The following is a 20,077-nucleotide window of genomic DNA, read 5'->3' on the forward strand; positions in this document are numbered from 1 at the left end:
ACATGCTTAAAATCTGCAAGTTGATTTATTTGTTATAAGCCACTTTTACCCTTGAAACCAATTTCAAGTAGAGAAGTAACAGTTTATTTTCCAAAAATTCCTTTTAATCTCTTAGTACTTTGGCTCTATCCAGAAATTCAGTTGGGAATATTAGGCAATTTAATTGAAATACTCAACAATTCCTCCATTGACCTGAAAGTGACTAGTATTTGCATGAAATTCTCCTAGTCTGTATTGTTTCTGGCCTGTCGTGGGTAGCATAACCAAGTTATTTTAATGACGGAAGAATTTTAGTAGGTAGCCCAAGGTGATAAATAACAAATGACCTGATGAGATTCAGTGCAGCTGGTACAGGAGCACCCTGGGTCTGCCAGGAGATCTGTCTGGAGAGGGGTGCCCACTTGACCTGGGGAGCAGGCACGGGGCTTTTGCCCCATAGCCACGCAAATCCCCCGACATCATTACATTTCAGACTTGCTTTTAGTAACTCTTCAAAGTCTACACGCTGTAACTGCACTGGGGGCCTAACCAGAATACAGTTCTAGCTGCCAGCCTTTTAATCTGATGCTCTATTTCGACTTATTTTATATATACCTGGGTTACTGCAATATTTTTAGTCACCTGACAAGCTAATCAAACTGGAGTTTAAACATTTTATTGTGCGTATTCCTTTTACAGGAATTTTGACATTTGGAGGAAAAAAAACATCGTTCTTGCTGCTTTCCCTACTTGTGGGGTATATGAGGTAACAAAACTGTATGGCTTTATGTTTCCATCCCCCAATCAGAAGTAACCAGAATTTCCACCAGATCAGGGTAGCTGGATTCAGAGAGCACTGCAATCAACTTCACAGGTTACGGGCAGGAGCCTCCAGAGCATGTCCGGTGAATCAAAACAGGATTTCGAGGACCAGTTTCAGAATACTAACGAGGATGGTCCAGAGCACGGACTCCTCCTCCTGGGGCGCATCCTCGGGGTTCTGCGCGCGCCCGCGCGCCGCGTCCCTGCCGTCGAAGACCGCCACCTCGGCGAACGGGGACTGCTCGACCCTGCGGTCGAAGTACACTTTCATCTCGAACTCGCTCTCGTGGTGGGACGGGTGCCCGTAGACGCCGATGCCCACGGGGCGCTGGAAGTGCGCGGGGATGGACACCACGTCCTGGCCGCACGTGACGGACTGCAGCTCGTAGTCGTCGAAGCTCGGGTGCAGGGTGCTGTCCGACACGTACAGGTCCGCGTCCCCCTTCAAGCTCCGCATCCTGAGGACGATCCTCCCCTCGTGGTTTAACCTCAAGTAGCTGTAATTCCCGGCTCCTATCTGGCCCTGCACGACGTGCAGGAGGAGCCACTCTTCGGGGACTTCGTCCTCGTCCGAGGAGCTGGCCGAGGACACCACCTGCGAGGCCAGCAGGACCAGCAGGGCGCGCTTCCAGGCAGCGGCCATGCCCGCCGCCCGCCGCTCAGCGGCTCCCCCGCGGACGTCCTGCAGGAGGGCCAGAGGGCACGCTCAGCGCGCCGGCGCCGCCGGGCCGCCCCCCGGGGCCCGGTCCCCGCAGGCCCCGGGAAGAGAGCGGAGACGGCGAGGCTGCGGGGGGAGGGGGAGGGGGAGAGCGGAGGCGGAGCGGGGAGCGGTGCAGGGGGAAGGGGGAGGGGAGAGGCGGAGCGGGGAGCGGTGCAGGGGGAAGGGGGAGGGGAGAGGCGGAGCGGGGAGCGGTGCAGGGGGAAGGGGGAGGGGAGAGGCGGAGCGGGGAGCGGTGCAGGGGGAAGGGGGAGGGGAGAGGCGGAGCGGGGAGCGGTGGAGGGGAGAGGCGGAGCGGGGAGCGGTGCAGGGGGAAGGGGGAGGGGAGAGGCGGAGCGGGGAGGGGGCGGGAAAGCCGCGGGGGGAGGGTGGGGAAGGGGAGGTGGGAAGAAAGGGACAGAAGCGGAGAGATCCGGGCGGCCCCGGGCAACCTGAGCGCGGGGCCGAGCGGAGGGGCGGCTCTGGGGCCGACGGCCTTGCCCGGAGCGAGGGATCTCGGGGGAGCCCTAGCACTGTACTCACCGCCGCTCCCCGCCGGGCGCCGCGTCTGCAGCATCCGGGCCGGGGGTGGGCCGTCGCGCCAGAGCAGCCGGAAGTGAGGCGGCGCCCGGAAGTGAGGCGCGACCCGGCAGTGAGGTACGACCCGGAAGCGGAAGTGCCCTCAGCCTCTCGCGGAAATGACGAAAAGGCCGTGGGTGCTAAGGGGCGGTGGCTCGTAGCCAGGGCGACGGGGGGTGGGGCGGGGCGCGGGGCGAGGACCCGGCGCTCTCGGCTCTCAGCTGGACTGAGCGTCCGCCTCCGGGGCGCTGCGCCAGGTCCCGGCGGGCCCCAGGTGAGAGACAGGTGGCCCGAGGCCCGACTCTTGTCCGGGCACCTGTTGCCTGTTCTGTTCCTCGTAAAGGCACGGTGGCTTTTGAAGTGCTCCTGAGAGAGACTTCCAGGGCAGTTGTATTTATACTCAGGCTGTCTTGTGAATTTGGAACCTGGTGTGAAGGGCCCCCTGTTGGTCGTTGCGCCAGGTTTTTCCGCAACAAAGATTGTGTGCGTTTCAGGATCATAGAGCCCCGCTCCTGTGCTTTTGTGGAAATCCCTGGAGTCGGCCCTGGAAGCACGCAGGGGCCTTGCGCCCGTGTCTGGGCACGTGGACTCGGCCGGCTCCCACAGGACTCGGGGGGGGTCGGGGGCCCGAGGAGGCTGCGTCGAGCAGGTGTGGTCGCAACGCCGCCGCGCCGCCGTCGGACTCCCTTCTTCGCGTGTCAGAGTGGCGGGGCGGGCTTCGAGCGGAGGATCTTGGTGAGGTTGGCGAAAGCGGGCGCCAGGGCGTCGCGACGCGCTGGTCTTCGGGCTGGGACGGAGGGGGCGCCAGCCAGGGGTGTCCGCTTGCTCCTGGGGTCCCCCCGCCGACCTGGGCCGACCGCCCGTTTCTTTTCCCGGGAAAGCGGACTGGCCCGCGGTGCAAAAGAGAGGCTGTGGCAGAGGGAGACATCTGGGTCTGTTTTAGATAACTGAGCAAGGAAATGACGTTTACGACTACAGTGCCCTGCTGCCGTCGGTGTCTCGTGCTTGCCTGACACGTCACGGTACCGAGGTGAGGCCTTGACGTCTGCAGGGTCAGCTTGCCTCAGTCTGGCTAACAGAAAGAGGGTGGTCTCTCGCGCGCTCTCTCTCTCTAAATTAAAACGGCTAAATGTGAAGAGTAGTGTTACCTTTAAAAATATTTAATCATTTAGGAAGCGACGTCATCAGATAGAAATGACGGTGCCTGATTTGGTGCCGTTCCCACTCCCACACCTTTGCTACCAGCCTTGCTCATTTTATCCTAGCTCTAGCCTCAGGGTAGCTAGAGTGAAGACTTTCTCCTGTTCTGGGTCATGTGGAGAATTTTATGTTTTCTTTTGCTACAAAGGAAACCAGCAAGGATACTTTAATTATGATCCCACTTACCATCTTCTGTGACGAGCTTATCCTCTCGTGAGCATCTTTTTGAGGTGGCAAGCACTCCCACAGCCTTTCAGTGCCGGACCTGTGCCCACAGGGCTTCCAGCTTTTTTGGCTTCCAAGATTCCCTTTAGCTACAAGCCATTACTTACTACAACATTTTATTCACCTGAGGCCTTGTGCTGGACCCAGCCCAGCTTAAATTGGGCTCAGTTTGATCCAGGACCCATCCGGTTTTTAAGCTGGACCCAGTAACCACCAGCAGTTCCCACTGTGGAATCTGGGCAGAGTGGGGACAGGATGTGGGTGGGGATTCCAACCAAATGGGCAACTGTGGAAATCCAGTGAGAGCAGGAGCTCAGCACAAAGAGAGCCGAGCTCAGAGCTGAGAGGAGCTCAGCCAGGGCCCCCGGAAACAGGGGCAGAGAGAACTCGAAGTGCTTGCAGGGTACCAGGCCTGTGTTTCTCCCCATCCCTGAAGCTGCCAGAGATCGCTTCATCATCCATCACTGCTGCTAAATCTGTTAAATCACAAAAACTCAACTGAATAAATTTAAAGATCAAATTGGCTACTTAGTGATGCATGAGTCGGGCAGCATCCCCGTCTAGCAGTAGAAAGGAGCTTTGCTGAGCTGTAGGAAAGGAAAGGCTTTTAAAGCTGGAAAGGGTGTGAGAACGACATTGTTAGACAATGTGTTGTTTTAGGCAAGGTCGCCTTCCTCAGGGAATGGAAGGGGTCTGTGGGCCAGACTGTCACACTGGTGCTAACCAGCTAATTACAAACTGAGTGTAAAAAGTTACATTCCTGGGGATTGAGACTGCACTTAGATTAGATATTAAGTTTTGGTCCTGCTGACACGGGGTTTAGCACAGTGACTGCATTTTGGTCTTGCTGTCTTTAACGCTTCAGATATGTATTGAATACTTACCACGTATTCTCACTAGGACACACTAATGAGAAAATAGACACATTTTTTCCTTTCCCAGAGCTAGGCATTAATCAGTTATATACTTTTATGTGTGTGTGTGTGTGTGTGTGTCTATATACACTTGACCTTTGAACAACATGAGGGTTTGGTGTGCCCCCGTCCCCCATACAGTGGAAAATCTGTGTATAACGTTTGACTCCCTGAAACCTTAACTACCGATAGCTTACTGTTGAGGAGAAGCCTTACCCATAACATAAACCAGTTGACTGACACATATTTTGTGTGTTATATGTACCGTGTACTGTATTCTTACAATAAGATCAGTTAGAGAAATGATGAAGAAAATATATTTACAGCACTGTACTGTATTGGTTGAAAAAATATGTGTGTAAGTGGACCTGCACAATTCACACCTGTGTTGTCGAGGGATGAGCAAATTCAAGGAGGGAGCTGGGTCACAGGAGGACAATGAATGGGGCCAGGCACATGGGATGGGGATGTGGTGTAGGGTGAGCTCCGACAGCTGGGCTGGGCCACGAGTTTGGTCTTTGTCTTCAGAAAGATGGGCGGCTGTTGGCAGCATCTAAGCAGGACATTGCATTCATACCTTGTAGTTCAGTCATTCCTTGATTGTGGGTCCAGAAGGAGCTCTTTAGGGAACTAAATTCCCCTCAGGCTGCTTAGGGACAAGTAACAAGGACTGGCCTGGGAACAGGTGCGTCTCAGAGAGAACAATTCCTGTAACCCCTCGGCCAGCGCCCTATGGGGTAATGGAGCCCAGACAGTGAAGGTGGTACGCCATGTGCAGTGCATATGGCATGAAAATGCCCAGCTACAAACCTGTGAAACCTCCACCCGGGTTGGGAATTGGTCTTGAGTAAATGCAGGTGATCACCCCACAGGTCTGAGAGCACGTGGTGTCAGCACCCCAGAGCCCTGTGGGCCTCTGGTCATCACTCCCTGCCTCCTTCCCAAAGGTGTTTGAGTCCGGCTCTGCTCGCCGGTAGACCAATACTGAGCACACACTGTTGTGTGTATCCTGTTAGGAATATACCCCTCTTTCCCCAGGCTGCTGCACGTGGACAGTTGGGCTGTTTCCAATTTTAGACTCACGAATAGTGCTGCTTTGAGCATTCTTATAAACGTTCTGTGTTACGTGTTTCTTGGTTCATGTGTTCATGGTTCGGTGTGTGCTCAGCAGAGAATTCCCTCTAGGTCTGTTTTTCTGAGTGGTTGCTCCAACTTACATTACTCCTCCCATAGGTTTTGGAAGCTCATCCATACTCAGTGTTCTTTTCTTAGTGTTTTTGATTTTAACCATTCTGATGGGTGTATGGGTTTCACTTTTCATTTCGGTTTGCAATTCTCTGGTAAATAATGAGGATAAGCATCTTCTCCAGTTAATTGGCCATTTGGAGATCTTTCATGAAGTGCCTTTTGCATATTTTTCTGTTGGCTTGTCTGTCTTAAGATTTGTATGAATTCTTTGTACATCCTGGATGTGTTTGTCGGCTTTATGTGTTGCTCATCTTTCCTGCTTTGTGGCTTGCATTTTCACTCACTAAATGGTGTCTTTTGAAGAATATAAGTTTTGTATTTGTGGATATTTTTAATGATATTGTGGATGTATTTTATTAAAGTTTCTGTCCTCAAACATCTAAATGCTAGTATATACTTAGACAAACATGGATTTTTTTTTTTTTCACAGTATCTATTCCTTTTCTGGCAATAATACTTTGATTTCCTTGGGTGGCCACTCTTTTCCCTCTCCTGGCCAGGCCTCAGGGGTCACAGTTCCATGACACATGGGGCTCACTTGTCAACACAGTTTTATCCTTCTGATGACATGGTAAATTCAAGGATGAGAAGTGGCCCAAACTGGCCCAAACTCATAGAGAATGTTCAGGGTTTGATAGGAAGAGGTGGTCACTCTTCCCAGTGCACCAGAGCATGAGAGAGTGATGGTGGGAGCTGCTGGCCAGCAAATGGCAACAGAAAGGAGAAACCAGAGCCAAGATCCAGACAGTCACAGCTGAAAGATGGAGAGACCAGGCCTGGTTGGCTCAGGCTGCTGCATGGAGCCCTGCACACACCTTCCAGTTAAAGGCCTGCCCCTCCAGAGACACCCCTTTCTTTAAGGCCCATCAGGCTGAGCTTTCTCTCATTGAAAGAAAGGCTGAAAAGGCTCTTACTGATCTGCAGAGTAAATTGTCATAATGTCTACACTGTGTTCCACTGAATGTAAGGACTGTCATTGCATTTTAGATTCTAATCAGTGCATTTTGGACATCCTTGAAGAAATGCATTTTGGGAAATGTACAATGATTTGCTTGTTTTAAGTTTATAGGATGAAAATTTATGTATCAAAGAATATGTACTTTTTAAAGTATTTTGATACACGTTACCAAATAGCCAAAGCTTATGCTTTGGGAAATAATACCAAAAACAATTAAATTTCAGATGCCTTACAGGTTACAAAGTACTATTAACAATTTAAAAACAAAAACCAGAGAAAAATCTGCAAAAATAGCGGAAAGAACTAACATCCTTAATATTTAGGTTATCTCGTTGTCCCTGATCAATTAGAACAATGTGTTTCACATAGCTGAAGGTCATATTCCTTCCTCCTCTACCCCAGTTATGCTTCAGTTCTGTCCAGGGATTCCTGCGTCGGCAGGGATTTCCAGCAGCCTGTGGGTGGAAGTCATTTGGGATGCCCTGCAGCTGAAAGCTCTAAGGGTAACTTACCTGTGCCCAGGTAACGGCCAGCAGGACAGCACACGTTTCCTGCAGGGGGTTAGATGTCCTCTGTCTGCGGGCAGCTCCGGGCGCAGTCAGCAGCACTTGCCAAGCCATTTCGAGCAGCAGTGAGTGGCTGAGCAGGCGGCTCATGCAAAGCTGTTTAATTGTGAAGCCACTGGCCCCACACAGGTTCCCTGCACTGCTGCTGCTTTCTTAGGTGGGTGGAGCTGTGAAGACACCTGTGGCCCCTCTCTGAGTATGCGGTGGCAGAGGTGCCCATTGCTGCCAGATTGAAATGTGCATTTTCCTAAATAGCTTTGTTCAGCAACCTTCAATAGCCCTCCAGTTATGAACTGAGCTTTAAGTGGAAGCCCTTCTGTTTGGTCCGTTGCTGAGCACTGCAGGCTGTCCCCACTGGAGGCCTTTTCTCCCTCTTCTAACCTCATCCCATCTCTGCTGGTCAGTGTCACCTGGTCTCCTTCTGTCTGACCACCCCTTTCCCTCTGAAGCCAGCATGTGAACATGGTTGGGTCATCTGAGTCCACTCGACCAGCATGGTGACCAGATAGTTAAACCCTTTGCTCATGACTGTGTCAGCAAATTCTGTGGATGAGCTTTTCAGGTGTAAGTGCCTGGAGTGAGACGTGAGGCAGAGCAGAATCAGGATGACTTGAGGGCTACATGTATAGAAAGAGATAACATGGGTGAGGTCATTAACTGTGAAGTGGGACAGAAGTCTGAAGCAGTTGTTATTTTTGTCAATGTTTCATTCATTTATGCTTTTGTAAGATGGAGTCAGTGATTATATAACCTGAGGTAATTGATTTTAATGACACAATGTTGTGAAACAGTTGAACAAACCCAAGGTAAGCAATAGGAGAGCTAGATTAATACTGTCCTTTACCACCAATTTGCTTGGAAAATTTGGAAAATGATTTTGTATCTCAGAGTCATCGATACTAGTAATCAATGTCAGGAATAACTTTCTGTTCACTCCTCAGTGCTGGTGCTGGGCTCGCCATCACGGACCCCAGCACAGACCGCCTCTGGGAGGTGCTGTTCTGTCCGTTTGCCAGCCGTGGAACCACAGTCCGCAGCTCTGAGCAAGGCGTGTTGAGTAGGAAGAGGGGCCGTGAACCAAGGTCTGTTGAATCTGAAAGCCCGTGGATTGAGTGAGCAGTCGTGTGCGTGCGCGTGTGCGTGTGCGTGCGTGTGGAGCCGTCAGGACTTTGAGTAATGTCTTCTCCCTTACCTTGGGAGTGGGAAGGGCGAGGTGGGTGGGTGTGATGTACTTTGTATGTGCTCGTGCTCTCGTCATGTCGGTATTAAATGTCCCTTCATGGTTGTTTTCCACACACTGCGTTCAGACTGGAGATGGGAGACCCGCAAGGGAATCTCTGCACTGATGCTGGTGTCGGGGACCTGGTCACAGAAAAGTGCCTGGTAGCATCGAAGGGGCCTGCGCGCCGTGTCCCGCTTGCCTGTAGCGGTCAGTACTGCGCTTTCCCTTTAGACGGGAATGCACTTTGCGTGTGGAACACGGACGACCCTTCTTACCAGGTATTGTGAAGTTCTGTGTGTTTTTCGTTAGGTCAGATGACACAGAGAGCCTTGCAGTTCTCTGCCCATTTCTCGGATGCTGTTTGGGTGGTACTGCCCCCTGGGGATTCCAGTACCGACTACAGGAGAAACAAACGCTGTGCTAATGTCGCAGTTTTAGAAAATAAACTGCCTGGAATCACTTTATTAAAAAAAGTTCTTCTTCAATTAGAGTAGAAGGCAGAAAAGATTCATGTTAACATAATCAAGAGAAGTCCAATTTTTGTAGATTTTAAATATAACACATTTAAGGAAGTTTATTACATTTATTGCAGAATCTTTTACATCAAACTGACAGTTTTAAAGACATCATTAGTTTTCATTCAGAAGTTATTTCATGACTAGTATAATTATCTGAATGCTCTTCAAAACAGGTTTCGTTGTACAAAATGAAAAAAGTAAATTCTATCAGCATTTTTCGTGTTGGGATCATTTTTATCTTTATTTTGGGCTTCAGGAGTTTAGGGCCAGTGATGACAGCGCATGGAGCCAATCTGGGTTTGCCTGAAAGTTCCCTTTAATTTCGATGTTACTGGCGCTCACTTCACTAGTAGAGTGGGAGCTGTTCATCATCGTTAAAGAGAAACCTATAGTTAGATTTTTCCCCGTTGAGTTACGAGAGGTTTTACTATGTTTCTTCAACACAACTTAACACCGATGAATGGGCTCCTGCGTTCCGATGTCCAGCTTGATCTCTCTCGCTTTCTCAGTGAAGTGTGAGATACTTAGAAAAATGTGTCCCAGACATTGAGTGCCGTCATTTGATTATGATGAAGTGAACACAGCTGGGTACCTGTCTTCTGGGCTCTGCTGTGTCTCAGCCTGTCCTCCCTTCCCTCCTCCCCAAAGCTGACACAGCCTCAACTCCTGGCGCCATATCTAGTGTTGGCTAGCGTTGCTCGTGCTTGGACTTTGTCTGAGTGGGGTTGTGCCTGATGCCGGTTTCTTTGACTCACCATGATGTCTGCGGGGTTCATCCACATGGTTCATCTTCATCCCTGCACAATGTCCCGTTGCATGGACAGACCACACTTAACCCTCTCTGTTCTTGGTGGAGATTTGTTTTGTTTCCATATTTTGACTGCTGTAGGCATTCCTTTGTATGTTTTTTGGTACACGTGTGTGTACAACTGCTGAGTCATAGGGAGTGTGTACATTCAGGCTGGTAGACAGTGCCGAGAAGATTTCCAAAGTGGTTGTAATGATCTGTACTTCTTCAGAGGCTGTGTGAGAGTCCCACTTGATCCGCATCCTCACCTGTACTTGGTTCTTTTAGTCTGAGGCCTTCTGGTGTGTGCAGGGTGCTTGTTTGTGATGTGCAATTCTCTGCTGATTAGTGAGGTTTAACCCCTGTTTACAAATTTATTGGCCATTTGGACCTTCTCTTTTGTGATATGTGTTCAATCTTGTGCTATTTTTTTCTGACAGATTATCTGTCTCTATGGATGTGAAGGAGTTCTTTACGTATTCTAAATAAGAGCTTTCATTAGTTTGCATTTTCTGGAGTTTGATGCCAGTGGAATCAGACAGTGCTTACTCTTTGTGTCTGTTTGGCTTCTTTCACTCAGAACACTTATTTTCGAAGTTATTTGCATTGTTCATGCATCAATGGTGTATTCTTTTTCAATACTGAGTAGTATCCCATTGTGTGAATGTACTATAATTTGGGTATCCATTTTCCTGTTGGTGAACATTCAGGTTGTTTTCACTTTTGACTACTGTAGATAAAATGCTATGAGTATTTGTGTATCTTTGTTTTATAAACGTCAGTCAGGTCACATTGCTTGATAGTGTTCTTCACATCTTCCATTCATGGCCCCATGTTCTGTCAGTTATTGAGAGACACATATTGGAATCTGTGACTCTGCATGTGAATTTGCCTATTTCTCCTCCATCAGTTTTGCTCCATGTATTTTGAAACTCCATTATTAAGCACATAAGTGTTTGGTATCTTTATGTTCTGTTGGTGAATTGGCTCTGTGAATGTTACAAAGTAACATTTCTTTATCCCTGGTAATATTTCTTGCTCTGAAATTTTGGCTACATTTTTCTTTTTAGGGGCTACTTTTTGCCTTTTTTTAAAAATTTAAGACTTTATTATTCTTTTATATTTCTTTTTTAAAGATTACTTATTTATTTATTTGGAGAGAGAGCAGAATGAGCAAGAGACAACATGAGTCAAGTGGGGAGGGGCAGAGGCAGAGGGAGAAGCAGGCTCCCCACTGAGCAGGGAGCCTGATGCAGGGCTCCATCCCAGGACCCTGAGCTGGAGGCAGACGCTTCACTGACTGAGCCACCCAGGCACCCTAACACTTCATTAATTCTGTAAAAGCAGTTTTAGGTTCGCAGCAAAATTGAGGGGATGGTACTGAGATTTCCTGTATGCCCCCTGTGCTCCTGCGACACACAGCCTCCTCCACCCAACACCCTGCACCACAGTCGTGCATTTGTTGCAGCTGATGAGTCCGCACTGACACGTTGTCGTCGCCCAGAGTTCACAGGTCCCTCAGGGTCACTCCTGGTGTGCATTCGGTGGGTTTAGACAAATGTAGAATGACAGCTGTCCACTATTACCACATCATTCCGAGAGTTTTCACTGCCCTAAAATCCTGTGCTCTTCCCCCCTTAACCCCCCCTCCCCCAATCCCAACCCCGGCAACAGCTGACCTTTCACTGTCCCCACAGCTCTGCCTTTTCCACGGGGTCATGTAGGTGGGATCCCACACAGGAGGGATCACATGTAGATGGGATCACTTAGTGATATGCTTGGAAGGTTCCTCTATGTCTTTTCATGTTTGATGGCTCATTTCTTTGTAACACTGAACAATATCCCATTGTCTGGATGCAGTAAGTTTATCTATTGACCTACTGCTTCCAAGTTTTGGCAATTATGAATAAAATTGCCATAAACTTGCATGTGCAGGTTTTTGAGTGGACATACATTTTCAGCTCCTTTGGGTAAATACTGAGGAGCATGATTGCTGGATCATATGTTAAAAGAATATTTATTTTTGTAAGAAACTGCCAAACTGTCTGCACCATTTTGTATTCCCACCAGCCGTGAATGAGAGTTCCTGCTGCTCCACATCCATATCGGCATTTGGACTTGTCAATGTTCTAGATTTTGTCACTCTAGTAGGTGTGCAGTGGTATCATTGTTGTCTTCATCTGTATTTCCTTGATGACCAATGATGTGGAGTTTGCTCACCTGTCATCTTATATCTTCTGTAGTGAGGTGTCTGTGATGGTCTCTGGCTCCTTTTTTAACTTGGTTATTTTCTTATTGCTGCCCTTTAAGAGTTCTTTGTTTATTTTTGGAAATGGTCCTTTATCAGATGTCTTATGCAAATACTTTCTCCCAATCTGTGGTTTGTCTCCTCATTCTCTTGATAGTGTCTTTGATGGAACAGAAGTTTTTAATTTTAATGGAAATCCAGGCTATCAATTCTTACTTTCATGGATCATGCCTTTGGTGTCTTATCTGAAAAGTTATCCCCAAACTTAAGTCATATAGGTTTTCTCCCGTGTTATTTTTTAAGGGGTTTATAGTTTTCTCCATTGTATCGCCTTTGTTCCTTAGTCAAAGTTCATTTGACTGTTTTGGGCTCTGTCTTCTCTCCCATTGATCTGTTTGTTCTTTCTTTTGCCATTACTGTACAATCTTGATTAGTGTAGCTTCATAATAAGTCTTGGAGGCAGGTGGTGTCAGTCTTCCAACTTTGTTGTTGTTCTTTAGTATTGTGTGGCCATTCTGGGTCTTTTGCCTCTGTATACATTTTAAAATTAGTTTGTGGATTTTGATTGGGATTGGATTAAATCTATAGACCAAGTTGGGAAGAACTGACATCTTGACAATATTGAGTCTTTCTATCCATGAACATGGGATATCTCTCCATTCATTTACTTTTATTTCTTTCAACACTTTTATTTTTCCTCATAGAGATCTTATATAATTTTTTTTTTGAGAGAGAAAGTGAGCATGTGTGAGTGGGGGGTGCAGAGGGAGAGGGAGAGAGAGGATCTTAAGCAGACTCCATGCCTAGCATGGAGCCCAACACAGGGCTCAATCTCACGACCATGATCTGAGCCAAAATTGAGTCAGGCACTTAACCGACTGAGCCACCCAGGCACCTCAGAGATCTTATACAATTTTGTTAGATTTGTACCTAAGCGTTTCATTTGTTTGAGTGCTAATGTAAATGGTATTGTGTTTTTAATTTCAAAATCCACTTATTTATTGCTGGTATATAGGAAAGAAGTGGAATTTTGCATATTAACTTTGTATCCTGCAACCTTGCTATAATTGCCTAGTTTCAGGAGTTTTTTGCCAGTTCTTTTGGATTTTCTGAAATCCAAAAGAATTTTTAGATGATCATGTCACCCATGCACAAAGACAGTTTTATTTCTATTTTCTCAGTCACTGTGCCTTCTTTTCCTTTTATTGTGTTATTATATTAGCTAAGATTCCCAGTGTCATGTTGACAAGGTGTGGTGAGAGGGGACGTTCTCGTCCTCGTCTTGTTTCTAATCTCGGTGGGAAAGCTTGTCGTTTCTCACCACTTCATACATTAGCTCTTGGTATTTTGTAGATACTCTTTATTAGGTTGAGGAAGTTCCCCTCATTCCTAGTATACCGATAGTTTTTATCATGAATTGCTATTGGATTTTGTCAAATGCTTTCTTCTACTTTTTTTGGTAAATGAACTGTACTGTGAAGCAGCTACTATTTCTATTTATTTGCTTATTTGTTTATTAGAGAGAATGCAAGCACATGTGATTGGAGGGGGGAGCAGAGGGGGAGGGAGAGAGAGAATCTTAAGCAGGCTCTAGGCCCAGCACGGAGCCTGACATAGGACTCAATCTCATGATTCTGAGATCATGACCCGAACCAAAATCGGGTTGGATGCTTCACTGACTGAGCCACCCAGGCACCCCAACATTTTTTGATATTTTCATGTGATTTTTCTTCTTTAGCCTATTGATGTGATGGATTAACTGATTTTCAAATGTTCAACCAGCCTTGCAATACTTGGAATAAATCTCCAAATTCTACTTGGTCATGATGTATACTTTTTTAATACATTGTATGGTTTGATTTGCTGATATTTTGAATATTTTGTTCAGTTTTGCGTCTATGTTCATGAGAGATATTGGTTTTTAATTTTCTTTTCTTGTGATGTCTTTGTCTGGTTTTGATATTAGGGTAATCCTGGTCTTATTGAATGAGTAAGGAAATATTTCCTCTGCTTCTTCTGAAAATAGTGTTTCCCTCTGTTTTCTTTCTTCAGTCTTCTGAAAGAGATTTTAGAGAATTAGTAAAATCTCTTCCTTAAATATTGAGGAGTGGGTCCATCGTGGCCTGGTGCTTTCTGTTTTGGAAGGTTATTAATTATTGATTTTTTTATACCCCTATTTAACTTTTTGAACATATGGAATAGAATTATAATGATGGTTTTAATGTCCTTATCCATTAATTCTGCAATCTGGATCAGTTCTGGTTTGGTTTCAAGGCCATCTGGATGATCTGTGGGTGGGTGTTTTCCATGGTTATATATTTCTCTTGGTTTTTGACCGAATGGTCTTGACTCCTTGAATGATTGACTGCTGGACATTATGTATGAAAAAATGCACAAATAATTTGGGGCTCTGGATGATCTTAACTTCTTGCAGAGAGAATTTATGCTTGCTTCTGATAGCTGGCTGGCTGAGGGCACTGGCAAAATCCCAGGTCACTGTAATCCAGTTGGGGATTATGAGAACTCAAAGGTGGGCTTGTGAGCACTCTTCTGTTGCCCATTCATCTTCCCTCCTTGGGCCTGGCCCTTCGGGTCACTACTCTAGGCCTGGGCATTTGGTAACATGCCCTTCCCTCCCACCTTAGTAGGTGGTATGCCTTTTTTAAAGCAGAAATTTATTAAAATTCATTTGTAGTGTTTTAAAGGAAAAAAAAATGCATGGAGTCCTCAACCTTAAGGCTCTATTCTCAGAAGTACTTTGTCAGGCAGTGGAATTCTTTGCCCTTTTCCCAATAAGATAGTTCTGTTTGTGTCTGAGAATGATGCATTTAATTACACCATTTTTGTGCTCCCAGTCCCATAAGTATCTCAGGTTTCTGCTGCCTTTGCTGGAATTGTCAGAAAGCTGCCATTCAACCGGAGTCTTCATGGGTGAATGGCCTCCCATGTTGGGTCCCTTCTCTGTTTCCTTCTTCTCTGTTCTTAATTCTTTGCTGCTTTCATTGCTCTCTGATGTCTTAAAAGTGTATCTGTATGTTCTTGGCAATTCTTTCCCTGTTTTCTTGTCGTTCTCATCAGGAGCTTGGTGCAGATGAACTGGCCGCCATGACCATAGACAGAGCTCTCGTCGTTCTCGTGTTTGAGTGATGGCTCTTACGTCAAAGTGCCTGCTGTCTGCTGACTGTCAGCCCGAAAGTGCCTCACTCAACACAGCGCAGACAAACTATGTTCTTTCCTGATTCCATTCCCCCTTTCTTATGCCACCATTCACCTAGGGTTTCAACCTGGAACACTGATTATCTTTGCTTCCGTCCCTTCCCCCATCTCTCAATGCCCACTGGTCACAGAGTCTTTGGTTCTCTGTCTCCTCCCATCTGCATCCGTGCTGCCCTCATTCAGGCCTTTACTGTACTTGCTTTGGGATGTTTGGCCCCTCTGTGTCCCCACTGTGGTCCTCTTCTGTACTTGCAGCAGTGTTATAAGTCTGAAGATGAGTTCGGTCATAGATTCTTCCGCTTGTACCTTCTCTGCTGGCTCCCTGTTTCCTAGAGCACTATCAGAACTCCATACACAGCGTCCAGCCCACCTGTAACTTCACTGTGTTCCTTGCTTGCACCAGCAGCCTCTGACATGTGCCTTGTCTCCCAATGACCCGAATGCACCCCTCCTCTTGAAGATTCCTCGTCATTGCCTTACCCTTCAATGTCCAGCACAGCCGTTATTCTTCTGGCATGTAGCAGGATGCAATACATATTTGCTTAATTAATAACTAATGAGTAAGTGGAAGAGTGAGGTGACCTGCATCATTTTACTAGTGTGATTCTTAATGTTGGGTAACCACGAAATTGTTCACTTGAGAGAATAACGAGTAGTACATTAACAGGAATTTTAATAAATGAATTATAAATGAATATATGAAATAAATATGTTTGAAAAATTCAATCCATTTGATTTCTTAGGTTTGAGATTATGCTGTTATGCTTTTTTATTCTTTGAATGTTATCTGTAGTTCATGATAGTTTTGTTTCTGTTAACTCTTCAGCCTCTGACCCTAAGAGGACACCATGAGCCAATTACTGCTGTGGCATTTGGAAATGCAGTGAGTCCACTTCTCGTCTGTTCTGCATCACGAGATTATGTTATAATGTGGACCCTAGATGAATGCAGACAGAAAGCACTTCAAGGTAAATGAACAGTTAAAATATATTTAAGAAAATGTACAAAGGGAATAACTCACCCTTAAATAGACTTGGTTACATAAGGGGGCTTGGGAGAATTTTTCACTCCTTTAACTTTAAACCAGATAGATGTCCAAGCTGGTTGTTCTTTGGGGGAAGGATACCTTATATTCACATCTACTGACCTTTGCTATGTGTGAAGCTGATATGATAGGCTCATTAGTTTTAATCTTATGTGTTTTGTCTTTTTGAAACCTGTGATTTTTGTGGAACTCTGGAAACATGTAGGCAAGTGGAAATATTCTTTCCTTACAGACGGTGAGGGGAGGCAAACATGCATCAGACAGGCAAGCAAGTGGTTATGAGTTGTGAGGAGCACAGTAGAGAAGGCAGGCGAGGGGTCGACGGAGGATGTGGGCAGGACGCACTCCTGTGCTGTCATCTCTGGGGAGGTGACTTGTGAGCTGGAGGATGAGGAGGAGCTGGGTGGAAGGGCTGGTGCTGGACAGTGGCACTGTGCTGGGTGTGCGCATGGGCCGTCTGTATCAAGAGCTCAGCCTGTCAGCCGAGCTGAGAAGGAGTCCGCAGGTGGGGAGCATGGTGATGTTAGATGTTTTATCAGATGAAGGTGAGAAGTGAGGTGAGGACCACATTAAGGAGTTTGAGCTTTGTGTAACTGGTTACGCTGAGAATTCGTAGGATTGCTCCAGAAAACGGGTGTGAAGGGATCTTAGGCGGCAGCATATGGAATAGTTTACACCTCATCTCATTTAACTGGTAGTTGAGTGCCCAGCGTCAGTGTGTCAGGACAGCACACACACACAGAGATGGACACACGTGCACATATGCATCCCACACATGCACAGCACACACGTGCACAGAACACATGTACACATGCACAGCACACACGTACACATGCACAGCACACAGATGCACAGCACACACGTGCACAGAACACACGTACACTTGCACAGCACACACAGGCACAACACACATGTACACATGCACAGCACACACATGCACAGCACACATGTACACGTGCACAGCACACATGTGCACAGCACACACGGACACAGAACACACGTGCACAGAACATATGTACACACGCACACACATGCATAGCACACGTGCACAGCACACATGTACACTGCAAGCACAGACGTACATGTGCACAGCACACATGTACACGTGCACAGCAACACATGCACAGCACACACGTACACGTGTGCAGCACACACGTGCGCAGCACACGTGCATATGCGCAGCACACATGTACACGTGCACAGCACACACGTACACGTGCACCGCACACACGTGCACAGCACACACGCACATCCATATGCATCTAGCAACGTATGTGTGTAGTATATGCACTTGTGTGTGTATAGTGTGCACACATGCACTACAGACATGCTTGCGTGTATACAGTACGTGTGTACACGTGCACGGAGTGTGCACGTGCACACACATGAACACAGGTACACACACACGTACGTATGTACAGTAAACCACATGTTCGTTTTCTGCTCCCTGCGAAGAAGGTCTTTGTAAATAAGCAGGCTTCCCTGTGGGAAGGGGCTGCAACCTTGAGGACTCATGTGGACTTGGATACATGTGGTCTCATCCATGGGCGGGTTGAAGCTGGCCCCAAGGCACAGTCTGGCGCCCTTACGGAGCTCAGCGTTCTGTGCCACAGCTCTCCTGTGCCCCAGAGCTCCCGCGGTGGGACTACAGAAGGCTCCAGGGAAGCCGCAGGGGCCTGGCCGGATGTAGCACTGCCGGGCTTGGTTTCCGTGCCCTTGGTGGGCAGGTGTGCTGGATTATAGCACCTTCGTGTCCAATATGATTGTGTTTGCACTTGGACTGGAAAATGGACTGTGACCCGGGGCTGTCGTTGGTCACTTGTCCCCAGTCTCCTTTGCTGGCTCCATGTCATTCTCCCACCTCTTCACACTGGGATATGGGCTTGTCTTCTTTCCTCTCAAAAAACACTCCTTTGGTGATGACACAAGGCTCTGACAGCTGCCACGTCTGGTCTCACGTGTGAACTGTGCCTGGACATCTCCACGCGGATGTCTGACCGCACTGCAGGTTTACCTGTCCTGGTCGCGTCTCCCCCACCTGCCACCCACCTCCCCACAGCGGCTCAGGTCAGAAACCATAGCACTGTGCCTCAGGCTCCCTCCACACCTCCACATTCAACTGACCCCAGGTCCTGTCTGCTTTCCCTGCAAAACGGAACCAAACTCTGGACGCTCCTCACACCGGTCTTCACGGCTGCCTGTAGTCCAGCCCGCGGGGTCACTCAGCGGGCTTATTGCATTGGCTCCTCCTACTCACCTTGCCCGGTGCTCTGCTTTCGACGCAACAGCCAGGGGTCCCTGGAAAATTGGAGTTTGAGTATGCCACCCTTCTGCCCAAAACCCTCCAGGGCCTTCCTGCCTCATGCAGACGAGAGACTGACAAAGCTACGGGACCCCCAGCCAAAGCCCCAGGCTCAAGGAACAGCCCAGGCCTAGTCCTGCCCCTGGGCCTTTGCATCTGCTGCTCCATCTCAGGATGACAGTAGATTCTGCCACATCCTTCAGGGTCTACTTAAGTGTCTCCATTGCTGTGGGCCCTTCTGACCACCACCCTGGACCCCGGTCCCTTTTTGTGCTTTGCTTTTTCTTACGTTGTTCACTTCCTTCTAGCATTGTACGTAACTTGTTTACTTATTCTGTTTATTGGTGTCTAAATGCCCCCACCCCCTACCCCAGGTAAGCTTTCCACAAAGGCAGGACTTTGTCTCTTTGTTCACTGATCTGTCCCGGGTGCCTAGGGAGATGCCTGGGGTAACACAGGTGCTTGGTGAATACTCATGCAATAAGACCATGGGATTTTAGCCAAGATAGAACTCCAGTGATATGTGCACATCTCCCCTTCTGTAGTTTGAGGTCTCACTGGTGACACGGCCTTGCTGGACAGGGCCCAACCACAATGGCGCTGAGTCCTGCTGCATGGTGGTGGGTTGGTTGAGGGATCCTGCTTGAGGCTGCAGGTTGGCTCATGTTGTCACCTTGGACCTGCAGGCCTGCCTGGAGACATCCTCATAGGGGTAGAGAGGCCCCAGAGGCTCAGATGGGTACCCTGTGCCTTCTGCCTGTCTGACATGAGCCCGAGCAGCTCACTGGCCTGGTCACGGAGGAGGAAGGATTGGGACTGTGGGCGATTCTGTATGACCCCCACGTGTATGCACATGCAGCCTTCCCAGAGACCCATTATCTGTGACCACACTGAGTCATTTTCTGATGGATGATCCCTGCGTTCCACATAACTTCCAGAAGAACCATTTATACTTGATGTCTCGAGGAGCCAAAGTCACATCCAATCTCATTGTTGTTCTGCATGTGGTTTAGAGGAGAGAGCTACATTATCAGTGCCTCCCTGTGGCTTGTTGCAGAGTTATGCTAAGGTTGTTGACTCCTGTTCATAATCTGACACTAACACTGAAACTCCGTCTAGGGCTGACTCCTCGAGGGGTTGTCATGGGCACCCTCCTGGGAAAGGTGCTGTGTTTGAGGTTGAGCCCAGATGACCGTGCGGTTGCTGTGTGTGCTGGAAAGAAAATATTTATGCTGGATACTGAGGTAAGGTTCAGTGCCTGCCCATTAGCAGTTGAGTGGGGCCCCGCCTGCCTCTCATCAACAGTACTTTTAACTGGGCAATGAAGGAAGACATATCTTTATCTCGCACTTAGAAAGCCGCCTGAATCAGATAGTGCTGTTTTATGTCAGTCATGACACCAGTCCATGAAATCAGGCCATCAGGATGCTAAGCAAGTGTGTTCGGTCAACATTTATTTCTCTGATTTCTCCTCCTTTGGTGATCTCTCCAAGCCCTCCCAGCACAGTGCTTTTGTTTATCTCTTTTTTCTAAGTTTGCTTTCTGTCAAGA

At 47.8% G+C, this 20,077-nt stretch overlaps 2 protein-coding genes across 10 annotated transcripts in view; one reads left to right on the forward strand and one right to left on the reverse strand.

Moving 5' to 3' along the window:
* Nucleotides 1–3: 3 nt before the first annotated feature.
* CUNH6orf120 (chromosome unknown C6orf120 homolog) lies at nucleotides 4–2,112 on the reverse strand. Its single transcript, XM_028103295.2, has 2 exons — nucleotides 2,042–2,112; nucleotides 4–1,483 (listed from the first exon to the last, which is right to left on the reverse strand). Exon 2 carries the CDS (start codon nucleotides 1,442–1,444, stop codon nucleotides 890–892), a length of 555 nt encoding a protein of 184 aa, XP_027959096.1. The 5' UTR covers nucleotides 1,445–1,483; nucleotides 2,042–2,112; the 3' UTR covers nucleotides 4–889.
* Nucleotides 2,113–2,267: 155 nt separating this feature from the next.
* The window catches only part of WDR27 (WD repeat domain 27), a 156,871-nt gene continuing 139,061 nt past the window's right edge, over nucleotides 2,268–20,077 (forward strand). For all 9 annotated transcript variants that reach the window (XR_015768281.1, XR_003609287.2, XR_015768282.1 and 6 more), the window contains exons 1-5: nucleotides 2,268–2,351; nucleotides 8,130–8,270; nucleotides 8,496–8,688; nucleotides 16,006–16,147; nucleotides 19,646–19,770. Coding sequence is in view for 6 of the 9 variants with exons in the window: in XM_028103235.2 (XP_027959036.1) it covers nucleotides 8,503–8,688; nucleotides 16,006–16,147; nucleotides 19,646–19,770 (453 nt within the window). In the remaining 3 variants the exon portion in view is untranslated. The remainder of the gene's footprint in view (nucleotides 2,352–8,129; nucleotides 8,271–8,495; nucleotides 8,689–16,005; nucleotides 16,148–19,645; nucleotides 19,771–20,077) is intronic.

This window comes from Eumetopias jubatus, unplaced genomic scaffold, assembly GCF_037043125.1.
Source record: "Eumetopias jubatus isolate StellerSeaLion01/CBP00866 unplaced genomic scaffold, mEumJub1_p1.0 scaffold_6, whole genome shotgun sequence".
Classification (NCBI taxonomy): Eukaryota; Metazoa; Chordata; class Mammalia; order Carnivora; family Otariidae; genus Eumetopias; species Eumetopias jubatus.

Bases quoted from the DNA above. Each gene is read 5' to 3' on its own strand.
- CUNH6orf120 (XM_028103295.2), bottom strand. From the start codon at position 1,444: ATGGCCGCTGCCTGGAAGCGCGCCCTGCTGGTCCTGCTGGCCTCGCAG.